At 48.0% G+C, this 25,820-nt stretch overlaps 1 protein-coding gene across 4 annotated transcripts; it reads left to right on the top strand.

The window, feature by feature from the left end:
• The first annotated feature begins 406 nt into the window (after positions 1–406).
• Positions 407–21,239, top strand: GCKR (glucokinase regulator). Of its 4 annotated transcripts, none has more exons than XM_002709800.6 (19): positions 407–847; positions 1,141–1,296; positions 1,475–1,543; positions 2,115–2,183; positions 2,573–2,646; positions 2,982–3,048; positions 3,217–3,270; positions 4,908–5,002; positions 7,482–7,587; positions 9,769–9,887; positions 10,515–10,613; positions 10,820–10,917; positions 11,262–11,338; positions 11,689–11,785; positions 11,965–12,062; positions 12,143–12,226; positions 16,779–16,928; positions 19,916–20,050; positions 20,848–21,239. In XM_002709800.6, exons 1-19 carry the CDS (start codon positions 788–790, stop codon positions 21,007–21,009), a joined length of 1,869 nt encoding a protein of 622 aa, XP_002709846.1. In that variant the 5' UTR covers positions 407–787; the 3' UTR covers positions 21,010–21,239. The 4 variants fall into 4 exon arrangements, with proteins under 4 accessions (XP_002709846.1, XP_089182757.1, XP_089182756.1 ...); XM_089326631.1 differs by having other exon boundaries at positions 641–847; positions 16,779–16,820; positions 20,848–21,221; XM_089326630.1 differs by having other exon boundaries at positions 641–847; positions 19,916–20,084; positions 20,848–21,038.
• The last annotated feature ends 4,581 nt before the right edge of the window (positions 21,240–25,820 follow it).

Genomic DNA, 25,820 nt, shown 5'->3' with positions numbered 1-25,820 from the left:
ACTGTGGCTGGCTGTGTGACCTTAAGCAACCGACTTCACTTCTCTGAGCCTGGGTGTCCGCATCTGAGCCGTGAGGGTGCCAGCTTGGACTATCCGGGTGTGGATATGAGAAGCCGGTGGTTCCGTGTTAGTTAAGCGCCGGCTCCTGTTGTATTTAGGGCGCATTCTGTGGTCCCTGGGCCTCACTGTGGGATTTCTACTTCTGCAGCTCTTTTCCCTGGTAATATCCAGTTCAGGGTATGCACTCCAGGGCTCTGAGGCTTCCAGTGCCTTCCTTGCTGAGAAGAGACGGGAAAATGGGCCAGTGGGGCAGGGCAGGGCAGGACCGTGGGTGCCGAGCACGTGATCAGGCCATGGTCCTCTGACTCCTGCTGCCCCGAGGACCCTGATCTCTGGCCTCCCGAGGCATCCTGGTCTCAGAGCGCTCTTGCCCAGGCGTCCTCTCTGGCCTGGGGGTTGTCTTGCATGCGCAGGCTCCAGGTCCTGCAGAGAACAGGCCATTGTACCTGATGGGCAAGAGCAGTGGGACTTCAGGGGCCACGGCCAGGGCTGGCAAGTCGGGGGAGCTTGTGAAGGGGAGGCCCGGGAACTCCCCTGGGCTTGCCAGCCCCCTGGGGGCCTAGTGACTGGGCAGAGGTGCAGGGGGTGGCGCTCAGAGAGGCGAGTCCCTGGGTTAATCATCGCTGTAGCTCAGATAAGGCCCTGCCAGCTGGAAGTGGTCATTGCCACCAGTGGAGTTTGCGTGGCTGAAGAGGCAGGCAGGACAGGGTGCCCACAGGACGGGACCATGCCGGGCACGAAACGCTTTCAACATGTGATTGAGACCCCGGAGCCTGGCGAGTGGGAGGTGAGACCCCCTTCTCCATGTTGGCCTTCTCACTGACTCCAAGGATCACCTTTCATCTGGATTTCCCTCTACCCGAGGTTTTTGCTCAGTTCCTCTGCCCTCCTGTCTTCCTGTTTGATCTTTTTTCCTAGCAGGTGCAGAGGCCCAAGTGCAGACTAAGTTCCTGGCGTGTGTGTGTGTGTGTGTGTGTGTGCGCGCGCGCAGAATCCTAACACTGTGCCTGCCACCACTCCCACCTCCTGTTCAGCAGACTTTGACGTCTAGCCTCCATCTCTGTCTCCCCTTCCTCCTAGTTGTCTGGGTATGAGGCTGCTGTGCCAATCACAGAGAAGTCAAACCCACTGACCCGAGACCTGGACAAAGCAGATGCAGAGAGAATTGTTCAGTTGCTGGGGCAATGTGATGCTGAGATCTTCCAGGAGGAGGGGCAAGTCGTGCCTACCTACCAGGTGACCCAGACCCATCCCCTGTGAAAGGCAAATCAAGATGCCAACCCTAACCCTAAGCCCACCTCAACCTCTGCCCTCTCAGACCATTGCTCCTGATTTTAGAAGCCCTGAGAGCCCTCCCCACCCCCACCTGCTGTCCTCCTTCCCTTGGCTTCTGATTGCTACCTGTCCCCCACAGCGACTGTACAGCGAGTCAGTTCTGACCACCATGGCACAAGTGGCTGGGAAAGTTCAGGAAGTGCTGAAGGTACCGTCCCTCCATCCACCTCCTGCCCCGTAACTTTCTCTCTCTGGGAGGAGCGATCTCCATCTCTCACTTTTATAGCTCTCAGTTGGCCCCCTCTGCCAGTCCTCCCTTTTGGATCCTTGTTGTCATCTTCTTAATCAGGAATGATTATAATAATAACCGTTCTCTCCATCATACACTAAAATAGGCAATGCGCGTTCATAGCCGTTACCTTCCCCGAACCTGCAGACTTGGCATTACTGCCTGTATTTTTTTTTTTTTTAATGAGAAAGACTTAGGAAGGATAATCACAGTAGCTTGCCCAAATACAATTAGCTAATAATTGATGGATGCTGCTGCTTTCATCATTTGTTTTTATTTAGATGACAAAGCTGTCTTCAGTCCTGTCTGGGATAAGTAAGGCTTTGAATAAGTAGCTAAGCTAAGTCAAACTGAGATTTCTTGCCTGAGTCGAGGGTTCTTTTTGCTACACCAACAGCCTGTGTTCTGTTCAATTTTGCAATGAAAGGAAGGATAAGGAGACCTTCCAGTTCCTCTTCTGTTACTGACCCGGGGATGATTCCTTCCTTAGGAGCCTGACGGGGGGCTGGTGGTGCTGAGTGGAGGAGGCACTTCTGGCCGGATGGCGTTCCTCATGTCGGTGAGCGCCCCAGTGCCTGTTTTTCCTTCCTCCCCCTTCTGGGATGACTTTATGGGACTAGGAAGTTGATCATAGCAAGGCTTCCAGGTGCACCCCTCCCTCAACCTGGACTCTGGGACTGGCTCGCTCTCTCTAGTCTCCAAAAGCTGCATCTCCCCGCGGAGTCTCGTTTCTTCTCAGCCTCTCCCAGCCCTACCAGTCCATTGCCAATTCTCTAAATCTCATGGGCCCCCACTTAATCATCTCCAGATAGCATTTCTAAGTGCTGGATTGCAAGTAGGACTGGATGAAGACAGCCATTATGCAACCTATGCCTTCTAGGAGTTGAAACTCCACAACAATTGTTCCTTGGTGATCCTTACCTCTTCCCGGCCTCTGCCCTTTGACAGGTTTCCTTTAACCAGCTGATGAGAGGCCTCGGACAGAAACCTCTTTACACCTACCTCATTGCAGGAGGTGACAGGTGAGCGAGATGACCCAGGAGTATTTTATTTCACCAGAATGGTATTTTTTAGAAATTGAATTTGAACGTCTTCAATAAGAGTTCACATCCAGTTTACCTTGGTCCCCACCACTCCTTATTGCCTTACACTGGGCTCACTTCACACACTAATGTCGCCTGACTACTGCTTGTAGTTATTTGAATTTTTTTTTTTGACTCTATCATGGTGACCAGCCATCAGTGGTTGCTTGTTCAGTGATAGTTTTCCCTCATTCTCTTCTCTTGCCTGCCTGCCTCAAGAAACCATATGCTTCTCTTCCCAGCCAGTATCACTGACCTTGACTCTGTCCTCTTAGGTCTGTGGTGGCCTCTAGGGAGGGGACAGAAGACAGTGCTCTACATGGGATTGAGGAACTGAAGAAGGTCTGTGCTTCCCACCGATACTCAACCAGAGACCCCTAGCTGTTCCTCCTCACAGGACATAAAAACCCCGACATTCAGTCACAGCCTTTCCCTGCCCTGGTGCTGGCCCTGACGTCGGCACACAATGGGTATGTGCCACCCGTCACCCGGCACTTCCTCCTCTCCTAGGTGGCTGCGGGGAAGAAGAGGGTGATCGTCATCGGCATTTCGGTGGGACTCTCTGTGAGTGTGCGGCAGATTGAGTGGATCTGTTTTACAGGGAGGAACGGGGTGGGAAGGAAATGGTGTGGAAGCTGGACTGACACGGTGGAGCTAGGAAACAATGTACAAAGGAACTTGATTTTGGTTTCCCTGAGTTGGATTCAGTTTTATGAATGTGGGAAGTGGGGGGAGGGAACCTGTCTCAGGATAGCTGTGTATCAATCATCCACAACCAACATAGGTGGACCGACTAGTTCAGGGGTCAGCAAACCACACTGTCAGGTCAATCTTGCCAGCTTCCTGTTTTTGTAAATAAGACTTTATTGGAACATAGCCATTTGTGTTTCCATATGGCCTATGCCTCTTTCATAGCACGACCTTAGAGTTGAACAGTTGGACAGAGATCACAGGGCCCACAAAGCCCAAAGCAAATTTACTCTCTAGGTCTTTGCAGAAAAATCTGGTCCCTGGACTAATCCCTTGCTGCTGAAAGTGTGGTTGCCACTTTAGCACCACCAGCGGCCTCCAGAGCTTATTAGACATGTAGGATTTCAGGCCCCTCCCCAGGCCTGCTGAGTCTAAATCTGCACTTTTAACAAGATGCCCAGTGTTTGTTAAGCACTGGACTAGACGAACCCAAGTGTTCTCTCAACTCTGCAGCTCTCTGATTCTGAGAATTCACCGAGCAAAAGCTAGATCCCAGCATTGTTAGCCTTCAAAGGGGCACATGAGGCGAACAGGGCATTGGCTTCAAGGAGCTTACAATTTACTCCTGTGGTTTTTCAGACTTTACCATGCAGAAGATTTCTTTGGAGAACTTATTAAAAACCGAGTAGCCTTGGCAAATTGGTATTTTTTTTTAAGATTTATTTATTTATTTGAAAGGTAGAGTTAGAGTCAGAGACAGAGACAGAGAGATCTTCCATCCACTGGTTCACACCCCGAATGGTTGCAATGGCTGGGCTGGGCTAGGATGAACCCAGAAGCTTGTTCCAGGTCTCCCCTGAGTGCAGGGGCCCAAGAACTTGTGCCATCTTCTGCTGCTTTCCCAGGCAGATTAGCAAGGAGCTTGATCAGAAGTAGAGCAACCAGGACTCGAACCGGTAGCCATATAGGATGCCGGAGCCACAGGCAGTGACTTTTCGCGCTATAGCACAGTGCTGGCCCCAGAAAATTTGTTACAAATGTGGACCCTGGGGCCAGTGCTGTGGTGTAGTGAGTAAAGACGATGCCTGCAGCCTTGGCATCCCATACGGGTGGCAGTTCGAGTCCCGGCTGCTCCACTTCCGACCCAGCTCCCTGCTAAAGTGCCTGGGAAGGCAGCAGAGGATGGCCCAAGTGCTTGGACCTCTGCACCTGGAAGAAGCTCCTGGCTTTGGCCTGGCCTAGTCCTGGTTGTTGCAGCCATTTGGTGAGTGAACCACTGGATGGAAGATACCTCTCTCTCTCTCTCTTTCCCTGCCTTTCACATAAATAACAAATAAATCTAAAACAAAACAATGCGGCCCCTCCCTTTCAGATTCCGATCCAGTAGATCTTCACTGGCACTAGGGACCTGCGTTGCTAGCAGGATGTTGAAGGATTCTGATGCACGTGGCCTCAGGCAACATTCAAAGCACCACTTCTCCCCATCACCCCTCCTCTCTCCCTGCTATCAGGCGCCCTTTGTGGCAGGCCAGATGGACTACTGCATGGATAACACAGCTGTCTTCTTGCCAGTCCTGGTTGGTTTCAATCCAGTGAGCATGGCCAGGTGAGCCTTCTATGTTGAAAGCCAACCCGGGGGCGGCTGGAGGAATGTATCAAAGTCTACGGCACAGTCACAGAGGACAGATGAGTGTAGTCTTGCTCACCAAACCTGAGCAAACAGGGGTGCCCCTACGCTTAGGAGATTTTTGCTTCTTGGTTGGTTGGTGTATTTAGTGCATTTAGTTAGTCTCTCTGCTTCAGAAAGGACTGGAGGCAGCTCTACAAATGCTACATAACATGTAAGAGAGCATGCATTCAAAACAGGGATTTAAGAGGCAAAGAAAAGAAGATCCAGAAGATAGAACAGGGTCAGGAAAAACGTGGACTCTACAGATCTGTGCTTTCATTCGGCGCAAGCTCCAAGCATTGTTTAGATTGGTGTTGGTGTGTGCCAGGAACTGCCGCCTTATTTTAGTCTCATTCCCTCTGTGCTTCCTCCTGACTGGTCCCCTTCCCAAGAGCCCTGTGCCAATAAATCACCTCCCTCTTTTCTCTGTTTCTTTCTTTTTTTTAAGATTTCATTTATTTATTTGAAAGTCAGAGTTACACAGAGAGAGGAGAGGCAGAGAGAGAGAGAGAGGTCTTCCATCTGTTGGTTCACTCCCCAATTGGCAGCAACAGCCGGAGCTACGCCAATCCGAAGTCAGGAGCCAGGAGCTTCTTCCGGGTCTCCCACGTGGGTGCGGGGCCCCCAGGACTTAGGCCATCTTCTACTGCTCTCCCAGGCCATAGCAGAGAGCTGGATTGGAAGAGGAGCAGCCGGGACTAGAACCGGTGCCCATGTGGGATGCCAGTGCCTCAGGCCAGGGTGTTAACCTGCTGCGCCACAGCACCAGCCCTTTTCTCTGTTTCAATGGTTACTTTGTCTGATCTTAGAGAAAGTCAGTGTGTTAAACCAGCCGCGCTCAGATGTGGTTCTGTGCCTGAGCTGCCCTGGGGAGTGTTAAAAAAATTTTTAAGAAATAAAATCCTGAGTCCCTTATATAAGAGGTCTGCTTTTGTAAGTTTGGGGTAAGGCCCAGAAATACCTATTTTTTTTTTTTTTTTTGAAAGCCTCCCTGGGGATTCTGTTAAATAAAGCACTGGAGTGGGCCACCTCCTGAAACCAGGTGGCCTGTGCCTGGAGGGGTGGCAGCTGAGGCTTGTCACTTTACAGCAGCTGTGACTCTTTCCCGGTGGTCCTGGGGAGGGAGAGCAGCTGGATTCTTTCTCAGATGCTAGGGCTGGGCTTGTAGTTTCATTCATAACAAGGTGTAAAGGATGACCCTTTCCGTGGAGGACTCTTCCCCAAAAATATATCTGCTGCAGTGGATGCTAATTTCAGGCCCTGTGACTAAGGGAAGTGAAGAGCTTCAAACAAAGTAGGCGTGGAGATCTTCCAGTTGTTCCTTAAATCAGTGACTCTTAAACTTGGCTGATCATCAGAGTCATCTGGGAGGCTTTTAAAAATACAGATGGGGGGGGGGGGGAGCTGTGCTCCAGAACTGCCGAACCTGGATCTCAGGTGCATGTCCCACCCCCCAAATGCGTGGTTATTAATAAATAAGAGTCTCCAGGTGATTCGGATGCCTAGGCTAGCTGGGGGATCTTGATTTTTCAACCGTACAACAGGGACACTGTCTGCTCTTTATTAGGTCTCTAAGAAGTTTTAAAATAGTTTAAGGACAAATGATAGGAACTGCGTCACACAAGGGGTAGGAAATAGGTGAGATTTGTCAGCCTTAGAAGCAATACAGAAAAAATGTAAAAATTATTAAAGAAGGGATGGAAGCTTGGCAGGCCTGGGATGAGAAGGAAAAGTTGGGGTACCAAGGACAGTGGTAACTCTGGGGTATACTGTAAGGGGTGATTCACAAATGATCCCCTCACAAAGCCATCATAAATCAACCACAGAAGATCCTCATTCTTTCAGATTCTGTGATTTGTAACTAAGCAGATAACAGGCTCATGGACACTCTGCTTTGTTCCTGATGAACTCATTCAAGGACTGTTCGCCAACCCTGAGGGGCTACAGACCTTACAGCTTTGTTCCCTGGCTGGGAACTGCACCTCTCTCACAGATTCACTCTTTGGAGGGGCTTCCAGGAACGGGAAAGGCTTCTGATGGACCCTAAGATGGAAAATAAGGGGGCAGTTTTGATAATCAGATGACAGGCGTTCATTCCTTCAAGGTTCTACAGAACACAAGGCTCATGTGGCCACAGCTGCAGGACTTATGCAGAACCAGGATACTAGAAGGCTCTGATCCCAGGCTGGAGCTTTAAACTTGAGCATTGGCTTTGCTCTGGGCTTCAGTTGCTGAAAGTTTCATTAACCTCTGTCCTCGGGGTTCAGGGACCTGGTGCCCCATGTGTGCACACCTCTGTGAAGTCTTTGACTTCTGACTCCAAACCCAATGTGGTCTAAGATCCCAGCTGTTCGTTGAAGCCCTTCCTTTAGATACTCATGGACAATCCTTCCATCTCTGTCTCTCCGGATCCCAGAAATGACCCCATTGAAGATTGGAGTTCAACATTCCGACAAATCGCAGAACGGATGCAGAAAATGCAGGAGAGACAGGAAGCTTTTGTGCTCAACCCTGCGGTTGGGGTAGGGCCTCGTTCTTCTTTTCCTATGTGCCCTCCCCTCTCCCCTGAAATTGAGAATGGCTTGCTATTTGCTTGGACCTCTGGTTTTGGGCTGTATAACATCTTCTCTAAATTCCGGAGGCATGATGTGTCTGCTAACGCTATCAATCACATCCTGATTTCTTGTTTTCCACCTTGTGATGTTTGCCTTCCTGCTGACCCCGGCTCTCAAATCAGCACTCGTTAAACACTTCAGTAGCTGCTATTTAAAGGCTCTCTTTTCCATCTGTGTAGAGACACCATTGAATAGCTGTTGTGATGTCTCATTCTGCCTTTGTGTATTTAAATTTCAAATATGAACTTTAAAAAAATATGGTGCAGTTTCATCCTTCTGCCTTTTGAAGTTCTTTCCAAAACTGGGTGTGCTTTTCTTTTTCTTTTTTTTTTTTTAAGATTTATTTATTTAGAAAGAGTTGCAGAGAGAGAGAGAGAGAGAGAGAGAGAGAGAAACAGAGAGAAAGAGAGCTTCCATCCACTGATTTACTCCCCAGATGGACACAACAGCTAGCACTGGGCCAGGCTGAAGCCGGTAACCAGGATCCAGGGGCTTCTTCTGTAGGTGGCAGGGGCCCAGGTACTTGGGCATCCTCTGCTGCCTATCCCATGCCATTAGCAGGAAGCTGGATCGGAAGTGGAGAAGCTGGGGCGTGAACTAGTGCCCATATGGGATGCTGGCATTGTAGACCATAGCTTTACCCTCTACGCCACAATGCCAGCCCCCATATCAGAGTCTTTACCCTCTACGCCACAATGCCAGCCCCCGTATCAGAGTCTTTACCTACTGTGCCACAATGCTGACCCCTGGGTGTGCCTTGTTAGCTTCTAACACTGCTATTCCTCTGCTCTCCTCTGGGTGGTAGCTCCATCTCACTGGAACCATCTCCCCTGACTTTGGCCTTGTGAGGGCCTTCACCAAATCGCTGCCTTTGCCTCCCTCTCCTGGTGGTGGCATGTCTGACATTTCCCTAGAGCCTCCTTTTGTGTGACAGGAAGTCAGAACCTCATGTTATGCCAGAGGTTTGCACCTGCAGCTTCCAGAGCCTCCCTGTTCTTCTCTCCTCTGTGGAATTGTTGACCTTCAACCTTATTTTCTCCATCACTGCTTTGCTTGTTTTAGCCTATGTTTGATTGACACATATACATATTTACAGGGTAAAGTGTGACGTTTTAGTGCATGTTTGTGTCACTTAATGACCAGATTAATTAGTGTATTCTTCATCTCAAATATTTATCATGTCTTTGTAGTGAGAACGTTCGAGATCCTCTCTTCCAGCTATTTTGATATATACAGCACACCATTCTTAGCTATAGGCACCCTGCTGTGCAATGGACCATTTAACTGCGGTAGAACAATTAACTAGTTAACTGTGGCATTGCACCCTTTGACCTCTCCCATTCCTCTCTCCCCTTCTCCTCCCCAGCTTCTGGTGACCACCCTTCTATGAGATCAATTTCTTTAGAGTCCACCTATGGGTGAAATCACGGAGCATTTCTCTTTCAGTGTCCGTCTTATTTCAGCCAACATAATGCTCATCTATGTCGTTGTGAATGACAGGATTCCTACTGTTTTATGGCTGAGTAATATTTCATTTTGTAAGTACACCGCCTATTCTCCACCCACTCAGCTGTTGACAGGCACTGAGGTCGATTCTACATCTTGGTATCATGGAAAGTGCTGCCATAGACGTAGGAGGAGAGATTCAGCCACTGGGCTTGGCATCCTCCTTGCTGGCATCTCTTTGCCTGTTTGATGTGTTGTGTTATGTATTTGGACCATTGCAACAGCCACTTCACTGCTCTGTCCAAAGCACGTACCATGTGGTCTTTGGATTGACCCGTGACAACGAATGGTGGAAGGGGGTGGCACAGAAAGAAAAGCATTCTCTGAAAAAAACCCTTGACATGGTCAACAAGAGATCCAATCCTGTGACTTCCTCCCCAGAGTCCTGAGTGGGCCGTAGGGGTCATCAGAAGTGGCCCCTTTTCTCTTCTCTTCCTCTTAGTGAAGCCCTCCTTGGCCCGCCTCACGGCACACTGGGAGCCACCAGGACTGTCAAGAGGTCACTAAACACGGGTCCTTAACCATAGGCTCCAGCGTCTTCCTTCCTCTCACCTTCCCTCTTGGCTGTCATTGCCTCCTCAGCCTGAGGGTCTCAGTGGTTCCTCCCGGATGAAAGGCGGAAGTGCCACCAAGGTCCTGTTGGAAACCCTGTTATTAGCAGCGCACAAGACGGTGGACCGGGGCATTGCAGCCTCTCCGAAGTAAGGAGGGGCTGGACAGGAGAGAGATCAGTCAGGCAGGGGAAGGGGTGGTGTGCACGGGGGACTGGCAAGTCCAGAGCTGTGAAGTTGGCTGGTGGCAGCCAGACTGCCGCCCCGCCACCTGCCCCAGGAAGGGAGCTGGCAAGTGGATGCTGCTGTTCCCACCACGTGCTTGTGGAATCTGGCGTGTTTCCGGTGGACTCTGGATTCCTCAGGGCCAGGCCTAATCCCTGAGCCTGCCTGGGGTCTCCAAGGCCAGCCTGGCTTCTGCAGGTCCTTGACTGGGGACAACCCGGGCCATGTAGGGTAGAGCTCGTCCTGCTGTGGGCCTCCTCTCTTCCCCAGGTTTCCTGCCTCGCTTCCAGACTGTTCCTTTTCTTCCTCTTCAACTCTCAGGCCCCACCCTCTTCCCAATGCCTCCCCAGTGCTCTTACCCCTCTTCCCGTTCTTTAGTTTTCTGCCCACTGAAGTCCTCTCTGCTCCTCCCGAACACAGTCTGCGCTACTCTCTGTGCACCCAGCAGGACCAGCGGACTTAGGTTTTAAGGGGTGGGGTGGGGTTGGAGGGTTCTGAGGCTCTCTGAGAGGGCGCCGGACCCTCCCTGGCAGCTGGTGGCCTTTTTCCCAGATGCCTCCTGGAAATCCTGCGGACATTTGAGCGGGCTCATCAGGTCACCTACAGCCAAAGCCCCAAGATTGCCGCCCTGATGAAGCAAGTCAGCAGCAGGTGTGTAGATGTGTGTGTGGCCCGGGTGGGGGTCACCCTGAGGGCAGGGGCCTTCCCTGAGACATGGTCAGGTGGTGAGGACGATGCATCTGCGCGGGGCGGGCCATGGCAGGCTTCTTGTTTGTTTACTACCACTGTGCTCTTCCAAGTGCCTCTCTGACCTCTTCACTGTGGTCTCTCCTGTGCTGGCCCCCGACTCCTCTCAGCCTGAAGAAGAAAGGCCGTGTGCACTTGGTTGGCTGGCAGACCCTGGGCATCATTGCCATCATGGACGGAGTAGAGTGCATCCACACCTTTGGCGCTGGTGGGGACCTCGGTCCAGACGTCTTTCCTGATTCCTCCTGATCCCAACCAAGCTGGCCACTGGCCAGACACTGTCCTACCAAACCCTGGGGGTTCCTCTATGCCCAGCCTGCCCTATTTTAAAAAGCATTACGGTCAAATGCTTCTTCCATCGAGCCCCAGCTCAGTGTTTGATTACTTAACTCCTACTCCTGTGCTTTGCTCTGGTCTCCCTCATGGGTTACTCCTCATCCTCTGCTCCACCTGCCGCCTTCCCCTCCCAGCCCCATGGACACCCCCACGGTCTAGAACCTCCCTTTCCTGCGACACCCACCGCTTCTATCTCCCTGTCCTTAAATTTCCCAGATTTCCGAGATATCCGTGGCTTTCTCATGGGTGATCACAGTGACATGTTTAACCAGAAAGCTGAACTCACCAACCAGGTCAGAGGAAGACGGGACCTGGGGCAGTTGTGAAGGTCATCGGTGTGCAGAGGGTGGGAGGGAAGGAGAAGAGAATGGGGGCGGGCACATTGGGAGAGATGGCCCAGAGAAGGGGTTGTGAGCGAGAGGTCAGGAGTTCTGGGGCAGCACAGGAAGTGTGGAAAGCTGTGTTCGCCCCCAAGCCTGGCTCCACACCACTGACTTCCCACCTCCTCTTGCGCCATATACTTTGCTTGTGGGAGCCTCAGGTTTCCATCTGTGTCAGCTGCCCTCCAGGGTCCTCCTGCATCTTCAAGTCTGTGTTCCACTGTGCTTTCCCGGAAGGACTTTCCCATCTTCTCCTGCCCCAGGGCCCCCAGTTCACCTTCTCCCAGGAGGACTTCCAGACGTCCATCCTGCCCTCCCTGACGGAAATCGACACTGTGGTCTTCATCTTCACTCTGGATGGTGAGGGGGATGATGGGAGTGGTGGGTTGGGAGGGCGGAGGTGGTAGGGAGCTCAGAGGAGCTGTGGATTCTCTGAGTTCACGGGAGGAATGGGATGAGAGGCCTGAATGGACCCTAGGGTAGCGGGAATCAGAGCAGCCCAGCAGCCGTTCGACTCTGATGCCTTCCCGGTCTCCTAGACAACCTCGCGGAGGTGCAGACGCTGGTGGAGCAGGTGAAAGAGAAGACCAGCAACATCCAGGCCCTGGCGCACAGCACTGTGGGGCAGTCCCTGCCGGTGAGGGTCCCGCCTTGAGGAGGGGGCTCTGGGTGGCCTCCCTGGAAAGACCTCTCCTGCTCACCTCCCTTTCTCTTCAGAGCCCCCTGAAGAAGCTCTTTCCTTCCATCATCAGCATCACATGGCCCCTGCTCTTCTTTGAGTACGAAGGGAACTTCGTCCAGGTATGGGGGATGACAAGGCAATCCCTTCAGTGAGGGGCTCTTCTGAAGCTTACGTCTCCCCACAAAGCCAACTGGGCAAGTGCTTGAGTTACCAGACTACTAGTTAGAGCTTCCAAGGCAACGAGCTGCTGAGTTCACTTCTCTCTAGGAATATGCTAAAGGCAAAGTATAGGCCACTGGACAGAAATCTCCTTTGTCCTTTGGAACAGGTTGATTGTCAATACCATAGTTATCGTCATTATCCAAAAGCCATTAAGGCATATTTTGATAAGTTATAATCTGTTTATATCACTGCAGATCATGTTTAGCCTGTATGTGCTAATCAAATTATAATCTAGTATAAGCACTAATAATAAACTTAGAAGTAATCATCAGTTTCTATGCACATTGCAATTTAGTTTGGAGTTGGCATGAAGAGATCTAGATGCCAATTGCTGTGTGGGCCATAAAAGACAGAAATTTTACATCTTTTTTTTTTTAAAGTCTATCTATCTATCACCTATTTATTTATTTGAAAGTCAGAGCAATTTATTTTTTGAAAGTCAGAGTGACAGCGAGAGAGAGAGAATCTTCCATTTGCTGGTTCATTCTCCAAATGGTTGCAACAACCAGGTCAGGGCCAGGCAGAAGCCAGGAGCCAGGAATTCCCTCTGGGTCTCCCACCTTTGTAGCAAGGGCTCAAGTACAAGGTCTATCTTCTGTTACCTCCCTAGACATATTAGCAGGAAGCTGGATTGTTAGCAGAGCAACCAGGACTCAAGCTGGCACTCCAATATGGGATGCTGGCCTTGCAAGTGGCAGCTTAAACACTGAGCCACAACGCTAGCCCCCTGGGTTTCCGTTTTCTTCACACACCGCCAGCGCAGCCATCACAGAGCAGAACCTGGGCCCCAAAGGGAAAGATGCAGTCTCTTACCCATTATTCAGAACAGCTCCTTTAGCAACCCTCTAGGCAAGCATGCTGCCTTACCTGCTGTTGGAACTCCTATGGCGGCCTGTATCCTAGGCAGGGGATCCGCTTTCCTTCCAATGTGTATGTTTGTCTTCCTTCCAAACAGTGCTCATTTGTCACATCTCCACTGCATGCTCTGCATGTCCAGTGTCTCCTTTGAGATCTCCCATCTTCTAAGACGTCTTCTCTAATTGAGCTCACGTCACCTTAGCTGCTCAGTTGTTATATTCTTCTCCACACTGGGATAGCTCCTCGTACTTTACAAAGTATCTCATATACCTTATCTCCGTTCTCAGAACAGTCAGCTAAAGAATGTCTATTTAATATTGCCATTTCATGGTTGAAACCAAGAGATTGTGATCATGGCTATATAGCTAAAATAGGAGTCAGGATTTGAACTCAAGACTTGTGACTCTAAATCTGTGGTTTATTCACCATATAAAAATTTCAGTTGTATGTAAGAACCAGACCTTCCCTCCCTCCCTTCCTTCCTTCCTTCCTTCCTTCCTTCCTTCCTTCCTTCCTTCCTTCAACAAACATCATATGCCAGGTACTATTCCAGGGATAAGGAAAATAGTAGAGAATGGTATTTGTGATCTTTTAAGTAATTGTAGCTTAAAAGAAAAAGCTTATGATAGCAATATACTTTCATCCACTGGTTCACTCTCCAAATGGCTGCAACGACCGGAGCTGGGCCAATCTGAAGCCAGGAGCCAGGAGCTTCTTCTTGGTCTCCCATGTGGGTGCAAGGGCTCAAGCACTTGGGCCATCTGCTGCTGCTTTCCCAGTTGCATTAGTAGGGAGCTGGATCAGAAGTGGAGCAGCTGGACACAGACCAGGGCCCATATGGGATGCTGGTGTCACAGGTGGTAACTTAACCCATAATGCCACAACACTGGCCCCCATGTACTGCTTTAGTAAGTCTTCTGGGTATATTCACTCATTCTTTTTGGAAGGTATTTATTTATTTATTAGTCTTACTGATTTGTAAGAAGGGGTATTTATAGACAGTAGCCTTTTTTGTTGTTCTAGATTTTTTTCTGTTTATTATATTTTTATAATTGTGATGCAGAGACATTTAAATTTTTATGTAGTCAAATCTACCAATCTTTTCCTTTGTGAATTTTGTCTTTTGCTTGGTGCTGGCTTTATTCCTTTAACTGGATTGTAACTGTTTGAAATAGGAGACATCCATTAGGGCTGGTAGATCTTTAGCTGTAGAAATATTTTTGATACAAACTGCCCCCACATCCTTATTCTGAAAAATTTCAAACCTACAGAGAAATTGCAAGAATAGTACAATGAGCACCCATATGCTTTTCTCTAAATTCAACAATCATTAACATTTTCCGCATTTGTTTCACCTCTTCTTTCCTCTGAATCATTTGAAAGATAATTAGAGCTATCACGACACTTCACACTAATTACTTTGGCATGTGTCCCCTAAGAACAAGGGCATCTGTTTACATACGTATGGTATTATTATCCACTCAGGAAAATAGCAATTAATAAAAATACTACTGTCTAATATCCAGCTCATATTCAAACTGCCCTCCATTCTCCCATATTGTTTTTATTTTTCTGGATCCAGGATCCAATCAAAGATAACTCATTGCATTTAGTTATCAGGTCTCTGTGGTTTCCTTTAATCTAGCTGAGTTCCTCGGCCTTCTTTCTTTCTTTTTTTGTCTTCGGTGACATTGACGTTTAAGACGTCTAGGCCATTGTCTTCCAGAATGTGCCTCACTTTGGATTGGCCTGGTTGCTTCTGCCTTATGTTTGGGGCCCATTTTTTGGCGTGAGTACTGCAAAGGGGAGGTGGTGTCCTCATCAGGGCATCACCGCAGCAGGTGCCTGATGCAGCTGTCACTCTGTGGTGACACCAGGTTTGATCGCTGGAAAGTAGTGCCTGCCTGCATTCTTTGTGTCCTGTCCCTCAGCGTCATCTCGGCGTCCACCATGATCCTTGGCTGAGTCAGCTTACGACTGGGGTGGCTTTGCTATTTCTATCCCTTCTGTCTACGTTATAGCTTGTATTCTTCTGTCCAGCAAAACTGTCTCTTCTCCCTCCTAGCCATTTCTGTTTGTTTGCTTAGTGTTTGTATAGATTCATGAGTGTGACGTTGTTAAATGTGTTTTAATCCATTTTTCATTACTCATGCATTTTAATGCTCAAAATGATTCTTGTGATATATTCACATCAGTATTTGAATCCTCTGCTATTGTTCTTTTTGTGAAAAAAAAAAGAAGAAAGGAAATCCACTTATTTTTAAGCAAAGGATAGAATCCTTTTCTATGTTATAGGTTTTGTGTAACAAGATAGTCCAAAAATCATCCCACTGCTGTTTATTGGTCTCTTTCTTATTATTATTTACATTGCTGTGTGTACAGTACACTATTTCACCCAGTTAATATTGTATGGAGGAACCCAAAAACACGGTCACAGATTCAACTGTCCTTTCTCTGGTCCAGCCCTGGAATCGCAATCCTTCCAGGGACTCCTCATTCTTCCTGGGTTCTATTGTTAAAACTCTGGTTGCTGGGTGTGTTCACACTGCTGCTGGTATGTCTTTGCCTCTAATCTCTATCAGTACAAAGAACAAGGGCACGTGTGTGTGTGCTATATATATGCACATACATATTCTGACTTTTCTTCCTCTTTTCCTTTAGCAAGAACATTGATTTACAACATCATCAACATATTTATTCAGTCCTAAAATATACACTAAACAGTTGTAAAGTTGCTACCCTAATACCACCTATCACCTACAAAAGTTACCAAAAAATGTTCAAGATTTCTTTGCAGTTCTTTTTGTTTTATGATCATATCCCACTAAAGGTATATAATCAGAGTGAAGTATTGACGAATAATTTGAATTGATTCTTTTTTCTCTGTAGTGATGTTATCAATGTAATAAACAGTTAGGTTCACTGTTTTCTTTTTAAAAAATTATTTATCTTTTGAAAGAGAGAGCGATGGGAAGAGAGAAAGAGAAAGATCTTCTGTCTGCTGGTTCACTCCCCCAGATGATTGCAGTGGCTGGGGCTGGCCCAGGCTGAAGCCAGGAGCCCAGAGTATCATCCGGGTCTCCCACATGGGTGGCAGAGGCCTTGAGCCATTAAGCAACAGCTTGGGAATGACTGCACCCCATATTGGAATCCTTAGGTTCGAGTCCCAGCCACGGTCCCCATTTCAGCTTCCTGCTAATGTACACCCTGTGAGGCAGTGGGTGATGGCTCAAGTACTTGAGTCCTATACCCAATCAAGTTCTGAGCTCTTAGCTTCCGCATGGCCCAGCCCCGGCTGTTGCAGGCATTTGGAGAATGAATCAGTGGGTGGGAGCTCACTCTCTCTCTCTCTGCTTTTCAAGTAAAATTAATTAATTAAAACATGCTCACACATAGGTGAAGGCTCCGGGTTTGCATGGGACAGTCCTGGTTTGCACTTACCGTCTCCAACAATTAGACCTTGAGTTGGTCAAGCAAATCATTTTGGTCCCTTGTTTTCAACTGTTGATTTCCTGTCAGATAATAGGGCCCTATCCAACCTGCTTTCTCACTTCCTCTAATTTTCAACACTCTTGTGTCTTCCCTTTTTAGAAGTTCCAGCGTGAGCTTAGCACCAAATGGGTGCTGAATACGGTGAGTACAGGGGCCCACGTGCTTCTTGGGAAGATCCTACAAAACCACATGCTGGAAATCCGCATTAGCAACTCCAAGCTCTTCTGGCGGGCCCTGGCCATGCTGCAGGTAGGGCCGTGAGTGGGAGGGGCTGGGTGGGTCTGGCCTCAATGTCCAGGTTGTCACAGGAGGGTGCTTTGCAGAGCTGTGAGATACGTAGGGTAAGGGCTGACTTTTCTCCTGAGTTCTTCTCATGCTTCTGTTAGGTGCATCTTTTCCTTTAAGAAATTTTTGTGGAACTATAAACAATAGGAAGGATTCTTTTTTTTTTTTTTTTTTTGGACAGGCAGAGTGGACAGTGAGAGAGACAGAGAGAAAGGTCTTCCTTTGCCGTTGGCTCACCCTCCAATGGCCGCCACAGCCGGCGCACCGCGCTGATCCGATGGCAGGAGCCAGGTGCTTTTCCTGGTCTCCCATGGGGTGCAGGGCTCAAGCACCTGGGCCATCCTCCACTGCACTCCCTGGCCACAGCAGAGAGCTGGCCTGGAAGAGGGGCAACCGGGACAGAATCCGGCGCCCCGACGGGGACTAGAACCCGGTGTGCCGGCGCCGCTAGGCGGAGGATTAACCTGTTGAGCTGCGGCGCCGGCCCGGAAGGATTCTTTTAGTTCCAAGTGTGCGACAGAAACTAGGTTCATACTGGTTCATGCTAACCAAGGCAAATGACTGAACAGCCCCAGAGCAGCTGGATTCAGATACTCTACTGATGAGCTCCAGAACCTTCGGGCCTTAGCTCTGCCTTCCTCTGGGTTTAACTCATTCTCAGGTAGGTTTTCTCCATTAAGTGGCCAATCGGCCATCTGTAGTGCCAGACTGACGTCTAACCAACTTAGCAACCTTAGTGGGGAGAAAGTGGATTTGTCTACACGATTCTCACAAATGACAGGGGGGAGGCTCTCACTGGTTTGGCTTGGGTCACATGCACAACACGGAACCAACTGCTGAGCTCAAGGGGAAAGAGCACTGTATCCACACCTGTCCATGTACTTTCAAGATAGTAGTGTAGGAAGGGCTGGGAGGTGAGCCTCAGTCTAGCATCATGGCCTGAGCACGCAGAGCGATGGTTCCCCAGAGGAAAACCAAGGTGTTGATGCCAGAAGGAGGAGGAATGGATGCTGAGCGGATAGCGTGACAGATGGCCATGAAAATATGGCTGCCAGATTTAGCAAAGTAAAATGCAGGACACTCAGTTAAATTTGCATTTCAGATAAATAAGGAATAATTTTTAGCGTAAAATGTCCTATGCAATATTTGGCACATATATAATTTTTTTCATTATTTATCTGAAATTCAAATGTTACAGGATGTCCTATGGTTTTAGTGCTAAATGCAGTGAAAGGAATAAGTCAGTGAGCATCTAGTAAGCACGCCAGGTCCCTAAGACAATCTATGGTCATCACTGAAGTCCAGAGGAACTCCAGAAGAGGTGGAGGTGGAGTCCGTACACACTACAGCAAACAGAGGCTCCACGGAAGAGGTGATATTTGCGCTAGGCCTGCTGGTTAGGAACTTGGGTAGATGCAGGAATGAAAGGAACACTGACCAGAGTTGGGGGGAGGGGTTAGAGGGGAGCAGAAGGTTAGAGCCAGACAGGAATCTGAACTTGCCAGTGCTTTCCAAAACATGGCCACCAGCCATACGCCATTACTGAACCTCAAAATGTGGCTAGTGTGGCTGAGAAACTGAATTTTAGTTTTATTTAAAAATTAAAGCAGTTTTTTTTTCATTAAATGCAACTTTATTGTTTCGGTAGGACTACGTTTCACTTTTTAATTTGAGCACCCAAATCAAGGTATTCCATGATTGTAAAATACACACCAGATTTCAAAGACTTATTGCAAAAATATTGTAAAATACCTCATAACTTTTAATATTGCTTACATGTTGAAATACTTTATATATCTCATTAAATTATTAAAAATGAATTTTCCTATTCTTTATATTTTTTATTTTAATTCTATTTGAAAGGCAGAGACAGAGAAACAGACAGACAGACAGAAAGAGATCTTCCATCCACTAGCTCTTTCCCCAAATGCCCACAGCAAACAAGATTGGGCCAGGATGAAGCCTGGAGCTAGGAACTCAATCCAACTCTCCCATGTGGTCGTCAGGGACCTAAGTACTTGCGCCATCACCTGCTGTTTCCCAGGGTACACACCGGCAGGAAGCTGGACTCGGAAGCACAGCCTGAAGGTTGACATGGGATGCAGCCATCCCAAGCAACATCTTAACTGCTGCACCAAATGCTACGTCCTATCTCTTTTCTAATGTATCTATTAGAAAACTGAAAATTACACGTGTGGCTTGCAGTATATTTCTACTGGACAGTGCTGAGCTAGAAAGAGGGACAGGCAGTGACAAAACGGAAGCAGTATCTGCAAATGAACAGTCTTGGCAGCAGGGTGCAGAATGCTTTAATTAAGGAGAAAACTAGAGGGAGGGCGTACATTTTAAGATTAGCAACCTATGATGTTGGTGGGACACAGCTGAGAATTTGTCCAATCTGCCATTAGTTCTGCAGTTTAACCCAGCCAGTCAAGGCCCACCGCCTATTTTTTTTTTTTTTAAGATTTATTTATTTTACTTGAAAGTCAGAGTTACATATAGAGAGAAGGAGAGGGAGAGAGAGAGAGAGGGAGAAAGAGAGAGGAAGTCTTCCATCCACTGGTTCACTCCCCAACTGGCTGCAATGGCTGGAGCTGGACCCATCCAAAGCCAGGAGCCAGGAGCTTCTTCCAGGTTTACCACATGGGTGCAAGGGCCCAAGGGCTTGGGCCATCCTCCACTGCTTTCCCAGGCCATAGCAGAGAGCAAGCTGGATAGGAAGTGGAGCAGCCAGGGCTGGAACCAGTGCCCATATGGGATGCTGGCACTGTAGGCGGCAGCTTACACCACATCCACCACCTATTTTAACTCCATTTTCCCCATCCCCGGGAATTATGGGACTGTCTATGTTCCTTCTTCAGTATCCCAGCCTCCCACCTTCCCAGTTCTTCCTTGACCTCACTCAGTTCTGGCTTTCTCGCCTGGAACTGACCTTACTACTTGTTCCACAGCGGTTCTCTGGACAGTCCAAGGCGCGATGCATTGAAAGCCTACTCCAGGCGATTCACTTTCCTCAGCCGTTGTCAGATGATATTCGCGCTGCTCCCATCTCCCGCCACATCGAGGTTGCACACTGCAAAGATCAGGTATCCTGCCCAAGGGCTGCTCTTTCAACACTTAGTGAGTACTTCAATGTGTCGGGAACTTTGCTTGACACTGGGTTTACAAAGTTCAGTGACATTCTGTCCACCAGGAGCTCCTCATTCATGTGACAGTGACAAACGGTCACAGAGTTGTGAAAAAGGTACTACAGAGGCATAGGAAACGGGTCTTCTGTTCTGCCTAAAAGGAGCGTCAGAAGGGGGGGGGGTGTTTGGACTGGGTTTTTAAGGAAGAATAGGAGTTTTTTGGTTCCTCCCTGCTGTTGACCCACTGCATTACCACTTGCTAGTCTTCTTTTATTTTTAAAATATTAATTAATTATTTGAAAGACAGAGTTACAGAAAGAGAAGGAGAGGCAGAGAGAGAGAGAGAGAGAGAGAGATATCTTCCAACTGCTGGTTCCCTCTCCAAATGGCTGCAACAGCCAGGCTGAAGCCAGGAGCTGGGAGCTTCATCTGGGTTTCCCACGTGGGTGCAGGGGTCCAAGTACCTGGACCGTCCTGCACTGCTTTCCCAGGTGCATTAGCAGGGAGCTGGATCAGAAGCAGAGCAGCCGGCACTGGAACCAGTGCCCATATGGGATGCCTGCATCACAGATGGCAGCTTAACCTGCTATGCCACAACTCCGGCCCCCACCACTTTGTAGTCTTGGTGTCTTTCTATTCTTGCATCCACCCTGGTGGATCCTGACTCCCACTCTGAGTGCTTGAACTCCTCCAGGGTTCTGCTTCACATGACCTCACTGTCTCAGCCTGCAGTTCTTCTCGCCTCTTGCCCACAGGTGATTCCCGTAGCCTTGCTGAGCCTCCTCTTCCGGTGCTCCATCCCTGAGGCTCAGGCGCACCTGGCTGCAGCTTCTTCCGTCTGCGAGGCTGTCAGGAGCGCCCTCACCGGGCCCGGTCGGAAGCGCAGCGCGGACCCCCAGGAGCCTGCTGTGCAGTGAACTGACAGCCCAGCCAGCGGGGCCCGAGGGGACTTGTGCCAGCAGCACATGTGATGGGAGGAAGAAGCCCAGTTTCCAGGGGCGCCTACAGCTCAACATGGGAAGAAAGAGTCTGACCACCCTGGAGGAGAAGTTCTTGTTCTTGACCCAGTGGTTTCCATGTTCACTGGCTTATTCTGATATCAAAAATAAAATCCAATGTCTTGTTTTGGAAAGTTAACCTTCCAAGGTCAGTAAACAGACTCAGTGGATGAGAAGTGGGACAGGATGGGTGGCATAGGTTGATCTCAACATCAGATTTCTTTAATTCTTACCCCATCTCTCTTTGTATGGCCCCTGATCAAACATGATTCTAGCATCACAGTATCCCCCATTTCCAACATACAGGCACGTGCATGTGCACATGGGCACACACTGCGATCACACAGACACAAATCAAGAAGAGGTGGGAACTTTAAGATAATTCCTAACATAAGACACCCAGGGAAAGGCAATCTTGATTCGACATGACAGAATCCTTATCACTAGGATAAGGATTCTACACCCAGATATTAGATTTTGAAGTAGGGGTTGCATCCCCAGCCCCATGTTTGTAGGAGGAACACAAGGAGCTCTGGGGGTGCTGAACATCCTTTGGTGGCAAGAACCAACAAACGCTGGAAACTCTAGTCTGCACATTGTAGATCTCAAGGGTACCCTTGTTCACCCCAGATCCATGCCAGTCCTGCAATAACTGTGATGTATGGCTCTGATAGTAGAGAGATGGCTCCCCCTTGTGCCCGAGAAATATCCAGATTACAGACACCCAGGAACACCATAACAAAACCTCTGTAAAGAAGGTCCCTGGAGCTTTTAGGTAGGAGGGTGGCTACTAAGGAGCCGGATGTAGGTTTTATGGGATGATCAACCTTTCAAAGGCAGCCATAAGGTCCCTTCTATACATCTGAGGGCCCCCAGCCTCTATCTGATTAGTGTTTTCCTTTCTACGTCTTTCCAGTGCAGCGTTATATCTCTAACCAAACACAGTTCCCACAGTGCCTTCTGAGTGTCACTCCTTTGTGTCTCACTGTCCACAAACACCTGTTCCTAACTCTACAACTCGACATGGCTAAAGTTAAGAAAGTTTCCTGCAAGGCCCTTTGCCTCTCTTTCCCCCACACTTCTCTCCAATGTGCTTTGATTGAGTAAATTCATCTCACACCTGGGCATCACAAGCAGGGCCAAGTCAGAGAAGAGACCCAGCTTTCTTTGGCTTAAGAGGGCAGAGAATCTTTCGATCCCGTTAATGATCTGAGTGGTGAGCAGCCCCACTCTCACCTGTGAATGGGGCATTCTCCAGTGCTGGATGAAGGAGGACCCTAGACAGTGAGAGTTCTTTTACTTGCCAAGTAATTGAATGGTAACATGTCAAGTGAATTCAATTCCTATATAGTTGGACATGATTTTCAGGGGTTATGAGAAAAGTAGAGTAATGCTCAGCCTTGGGGAACATTAGAGGCCAAACTGTGGTATTATGGAGGAGACACAGATGTCTGGATTTAATCCTCATCTCCCAGGAAGCCACAGATACATATGAGAAGTTCCAAAAGAAGAAGACAGAGTTGAAGTGGATGGGAAGAGCAGGGTAAGTACAGAGATCTGCCAAAATTGTTTTGGGAGATTACAAGGTAGACCAAGAATCAAGGAAAGTTTTGGGAGAAAGGAGATAAGGGAAGGGTGAAAGAACAGCCAAATAAAACCCGAGAGTATTTGGAAACTTGCACTTGTATGTGGATCTGACATTAGGAATTGAATCATTGTAAATAGCATCTGTGACCTAGGCAGAGCTAAAGAAGTTCAGAGATTTCTAAGAATTATCTGGACACAAATGGTTGGGTAACAGCTTTTTTTTTAATTTAAAGATTTATTTATTTGAAAGGCAAAGTTACAGACACACACACACACACAGAGAGAGAGAGAGAGAGAGAGAGAGAGAGAGAGAGAGAAAGAGAGTCTTCCAACCACTGGTTCACTCCCCAAATGGCCATGACTGCCAGAGCTGGGCTAATTTGAAGCCAGGAGCCAGGAACTTCTTCTGGGTCTCCAATGTGGATGCAGGAGCCCAAGTACTTGGGCCATCATCTACTGCTTTCCCGGGCCAGAGCAGGAAGCTGGATCGGAAGTGGGGCAGCCCGGACTTGAACCGGTGCCCACTTCGGATGCCAGAACTGCAGGTGGTGGCTTTACTCCCCACGCCACAGTGCTGGCCCCTGGGTGACAGCTTTTACCATTATTTGGAGAAAGAACATATCTGAGGGCAAAAACAGCTAGAATAACGTGGACCAATGATGATGTTGAAATGACTGAAGGACCTGGCCAGGAAGACTGGCAGGGATTGTGGCAGATGAATGAAATACTTTTTGGTACACCTGTTTGTTGGATCAAAAGCAAAACACATCTTCCGGGGCAGAAGATGCTTAGATATTGCACATGCTTCAAGCCTAAATATATTTTATAACTGGAACTCATGATCTATACTCTAAATCAACACGCTATTATTTTCATAGCTTAGGCAGTCTTGGATACTAGACTGGCTGAAGCCAGGCCTTGAATGTTTGATCGGCTTTAAGTTTGAAGGAAGACGCTGATATCAGGTAGAAAAAGGAGGGGCCTCAACCTGGTTCCAGGCATGAGCTCTACAAACACAACAAAAAGCCCAAGATCCCATCCAAGCACAAGCAGAGCTTGAGCAGGCGGCTCACATCCCCAGGCTGAGACAGGCACTGCATCTAGATGGTGCAGATGCTTCCTTCATGGGAGGAGGATGAGCTGGGTCCCATTTACATCAGTGACCAGGTCCTGTGGAGCGGGAGCAGGAGGAGGGTTCCTGGAACACCTTACAGTGCCAAAAAGTGAGGAGTCGTTCAAGAATTCAACAATGGTGGGGGTGTGTCATAGGGGCACAGGAACCAAAATGAAAGAGCTCCTAATGACCAGAGTTGGAACAATTGAATAACAAAAGAAATAATATATCAGACTAAAACACGAGACTAAAACATAAATGACACCTACCAATATAAATAAATGATTGAATAAACAAAGCAGGGTGAGGGGAGATGAGTTTTCTGTATGCAGGAATTACAAATAATGTATGTGAATACTCCTCTCCAGGAAATGGAGCTTAATCACCTAACACCTCTTATGTGGGTTGGCTTCACAGGCTCACTTTCAAAGAATGGAGTACAGAAAGAGGAAAAGAATAAGGGGCCTCAAAAAGTTCATGGAAAATGGAATTAAAAGTTAATTCTGATACAAAAAAAATTTGAAACTCATATGCACAAGAAATCTTCAAAAAAATCATGGAAAACATATAGTATGAAAACACTATGCAATGGGACCAGCATTGTGGAGCAGTGGGTTAGTCTGCCCCATACAACTCCCACATGCCATATGAGCACCCGATCAAGCCCTGGCTACTCTCCTTCTGTTCCAGCTCCCTGATGGCCTACATATTACCCACATGGAAGAAAGACCTGGATGGAGTTCAAGGCACCTGTCTTTAGCTTGGCCCAGCCTCGGTTATTCGGATCATTTGGGGAGTGAACCAGCAGATGGAAGATTTCTCTGTTTCTCTCTCTGGGTCTCTCCCACTCTGTAACTCTGCCTTTCAAATAAATAAATAAATCTTTTTAAAAAACTATGCATGGATTTCAAAAACTTTGCACCAAAATAAGCTTTTTTAAAAAAAGATTTATTTGTTTTTGAAAGGCAGTGTTACAGAGAGAGAGAGAGAGAGAGAGAGGAAGACATACACACAGAGAAAGTGAGAGAGAGAGAGAGAGAGAATCTTCCATCTGCTGGTTTACTCCTCAAATGGCCACAACAGCCAGAGCTGAACCAGTCTGAAGCCAGGATCCAGGAGCCTCTTCCAGGTCTCCTACATGTGTGAAGGGGCCTAAGCACTTGAGTCATCTTCCACTGGTTTCCCAGGCACATTAGCAGGGAGCTGGATCAGAAACAGAGGAGCCAGGAATTGAACTGGCACTCATATGGAATGTGGCACTGCAGGCAGAAGCTTAAACCACTACACCACAATGCTGGCCCCTAAACTTATATTTTAATTCTATTTTTTCTTTTTTTTTAAGAAAACTTCAATTTAATAAATATAAATTTTGAAAGTTCAACTTTTGGATTATAGCAGTTTTTCCCCCCATAACCACCCTCCCACCTGCAAACCATCCCATCTCCTACTCCCTCTCCCATCCCATTCTTAAGATTCATTTTTAATTATCTTTATATACAGAAAATCAGCTTAGTACATGCTAAGTAAAGATTTCAACAGTTGCACCCACACAGACACACAAAGTATAAAGTACTGTTTGAATTCTAGTTTTACCATTAATTCACATAGTACAACACATTAAGGACAGAGGTCCTACATGGGGAGTAAGTGCACAGTAACTCCTGTTGTTGATTTAACAACTGGCACTCTTATTTTTAATGTCAGTAATCACCCAAGGCTCTTGTCATGAGCTGCCAAGGCTGTGGAAGCCTCTTGAGTTCACAAACACCAAGCTTTTAATTCTATTTTTTCATGAGCTTTTTGAAGTATTCTTATACTTACCAAAAGAAAATTGCAATGTAATGTTAGTATCAGACAAAATAAGTAAAAAAAAAAAAAGTCTTCAAAGAGGCTCTTCACGGGGTTGGGCACTGTGGTGCAGAGGGTCAGGTTGCTGCTTGGATCCACAACCCATATGGGAGTGCTGGTTTGAGTCCCAGCTACCCACTTCCAATTCAGCTTCCTGCTGATGCATACTTGGAGACGGCAG

The sequence above is a fragment of the Oryctolagus cuniculus genome, chromosome 2 (assembly GCF_051225735.1).
Source record: "Oryctolagus cuniculus isolate XC-2025 breed Fujian yellow rabbit chromosome 2, ASM5122573v1, whole genome shotgun sequence".
In the NCBI taxonomy this organism is placed as follows: Eukaryota; Metazoa; Chordata; class Mammalia; order Lagomorpha; family Leporidae; genus Oryctolagus; species Oryctolagus cuniculus.
This window is presented reverse-complemented; position numbering and strand designations above follow the sequence as displayed.

Bases quoted from the DNA above. Each gene is read 5' to 3' on its own strand.
- GCKR (XM_002709800.6), top strand. From the start codon at position 788: ATGCCGGGCACGAAACGCTTTCAACATGTGATTGAGACCCCGGAGCCT. The intron at 848-1,140 runs GTGAGACCCCCT...CCTTCCTCCTAG, and splicing joins CGGAGCCTGGCGAGTGGGAG to TTGTCTGGGTATGAGGCTGC. The intron at 11,786-11,964 runs GTGAGGGGGATG...CCGGTCTCCTAG, and splicing joins CTTCATCTTCACTCTGGATG to ACAACCTCGCGGAGGTGCAG.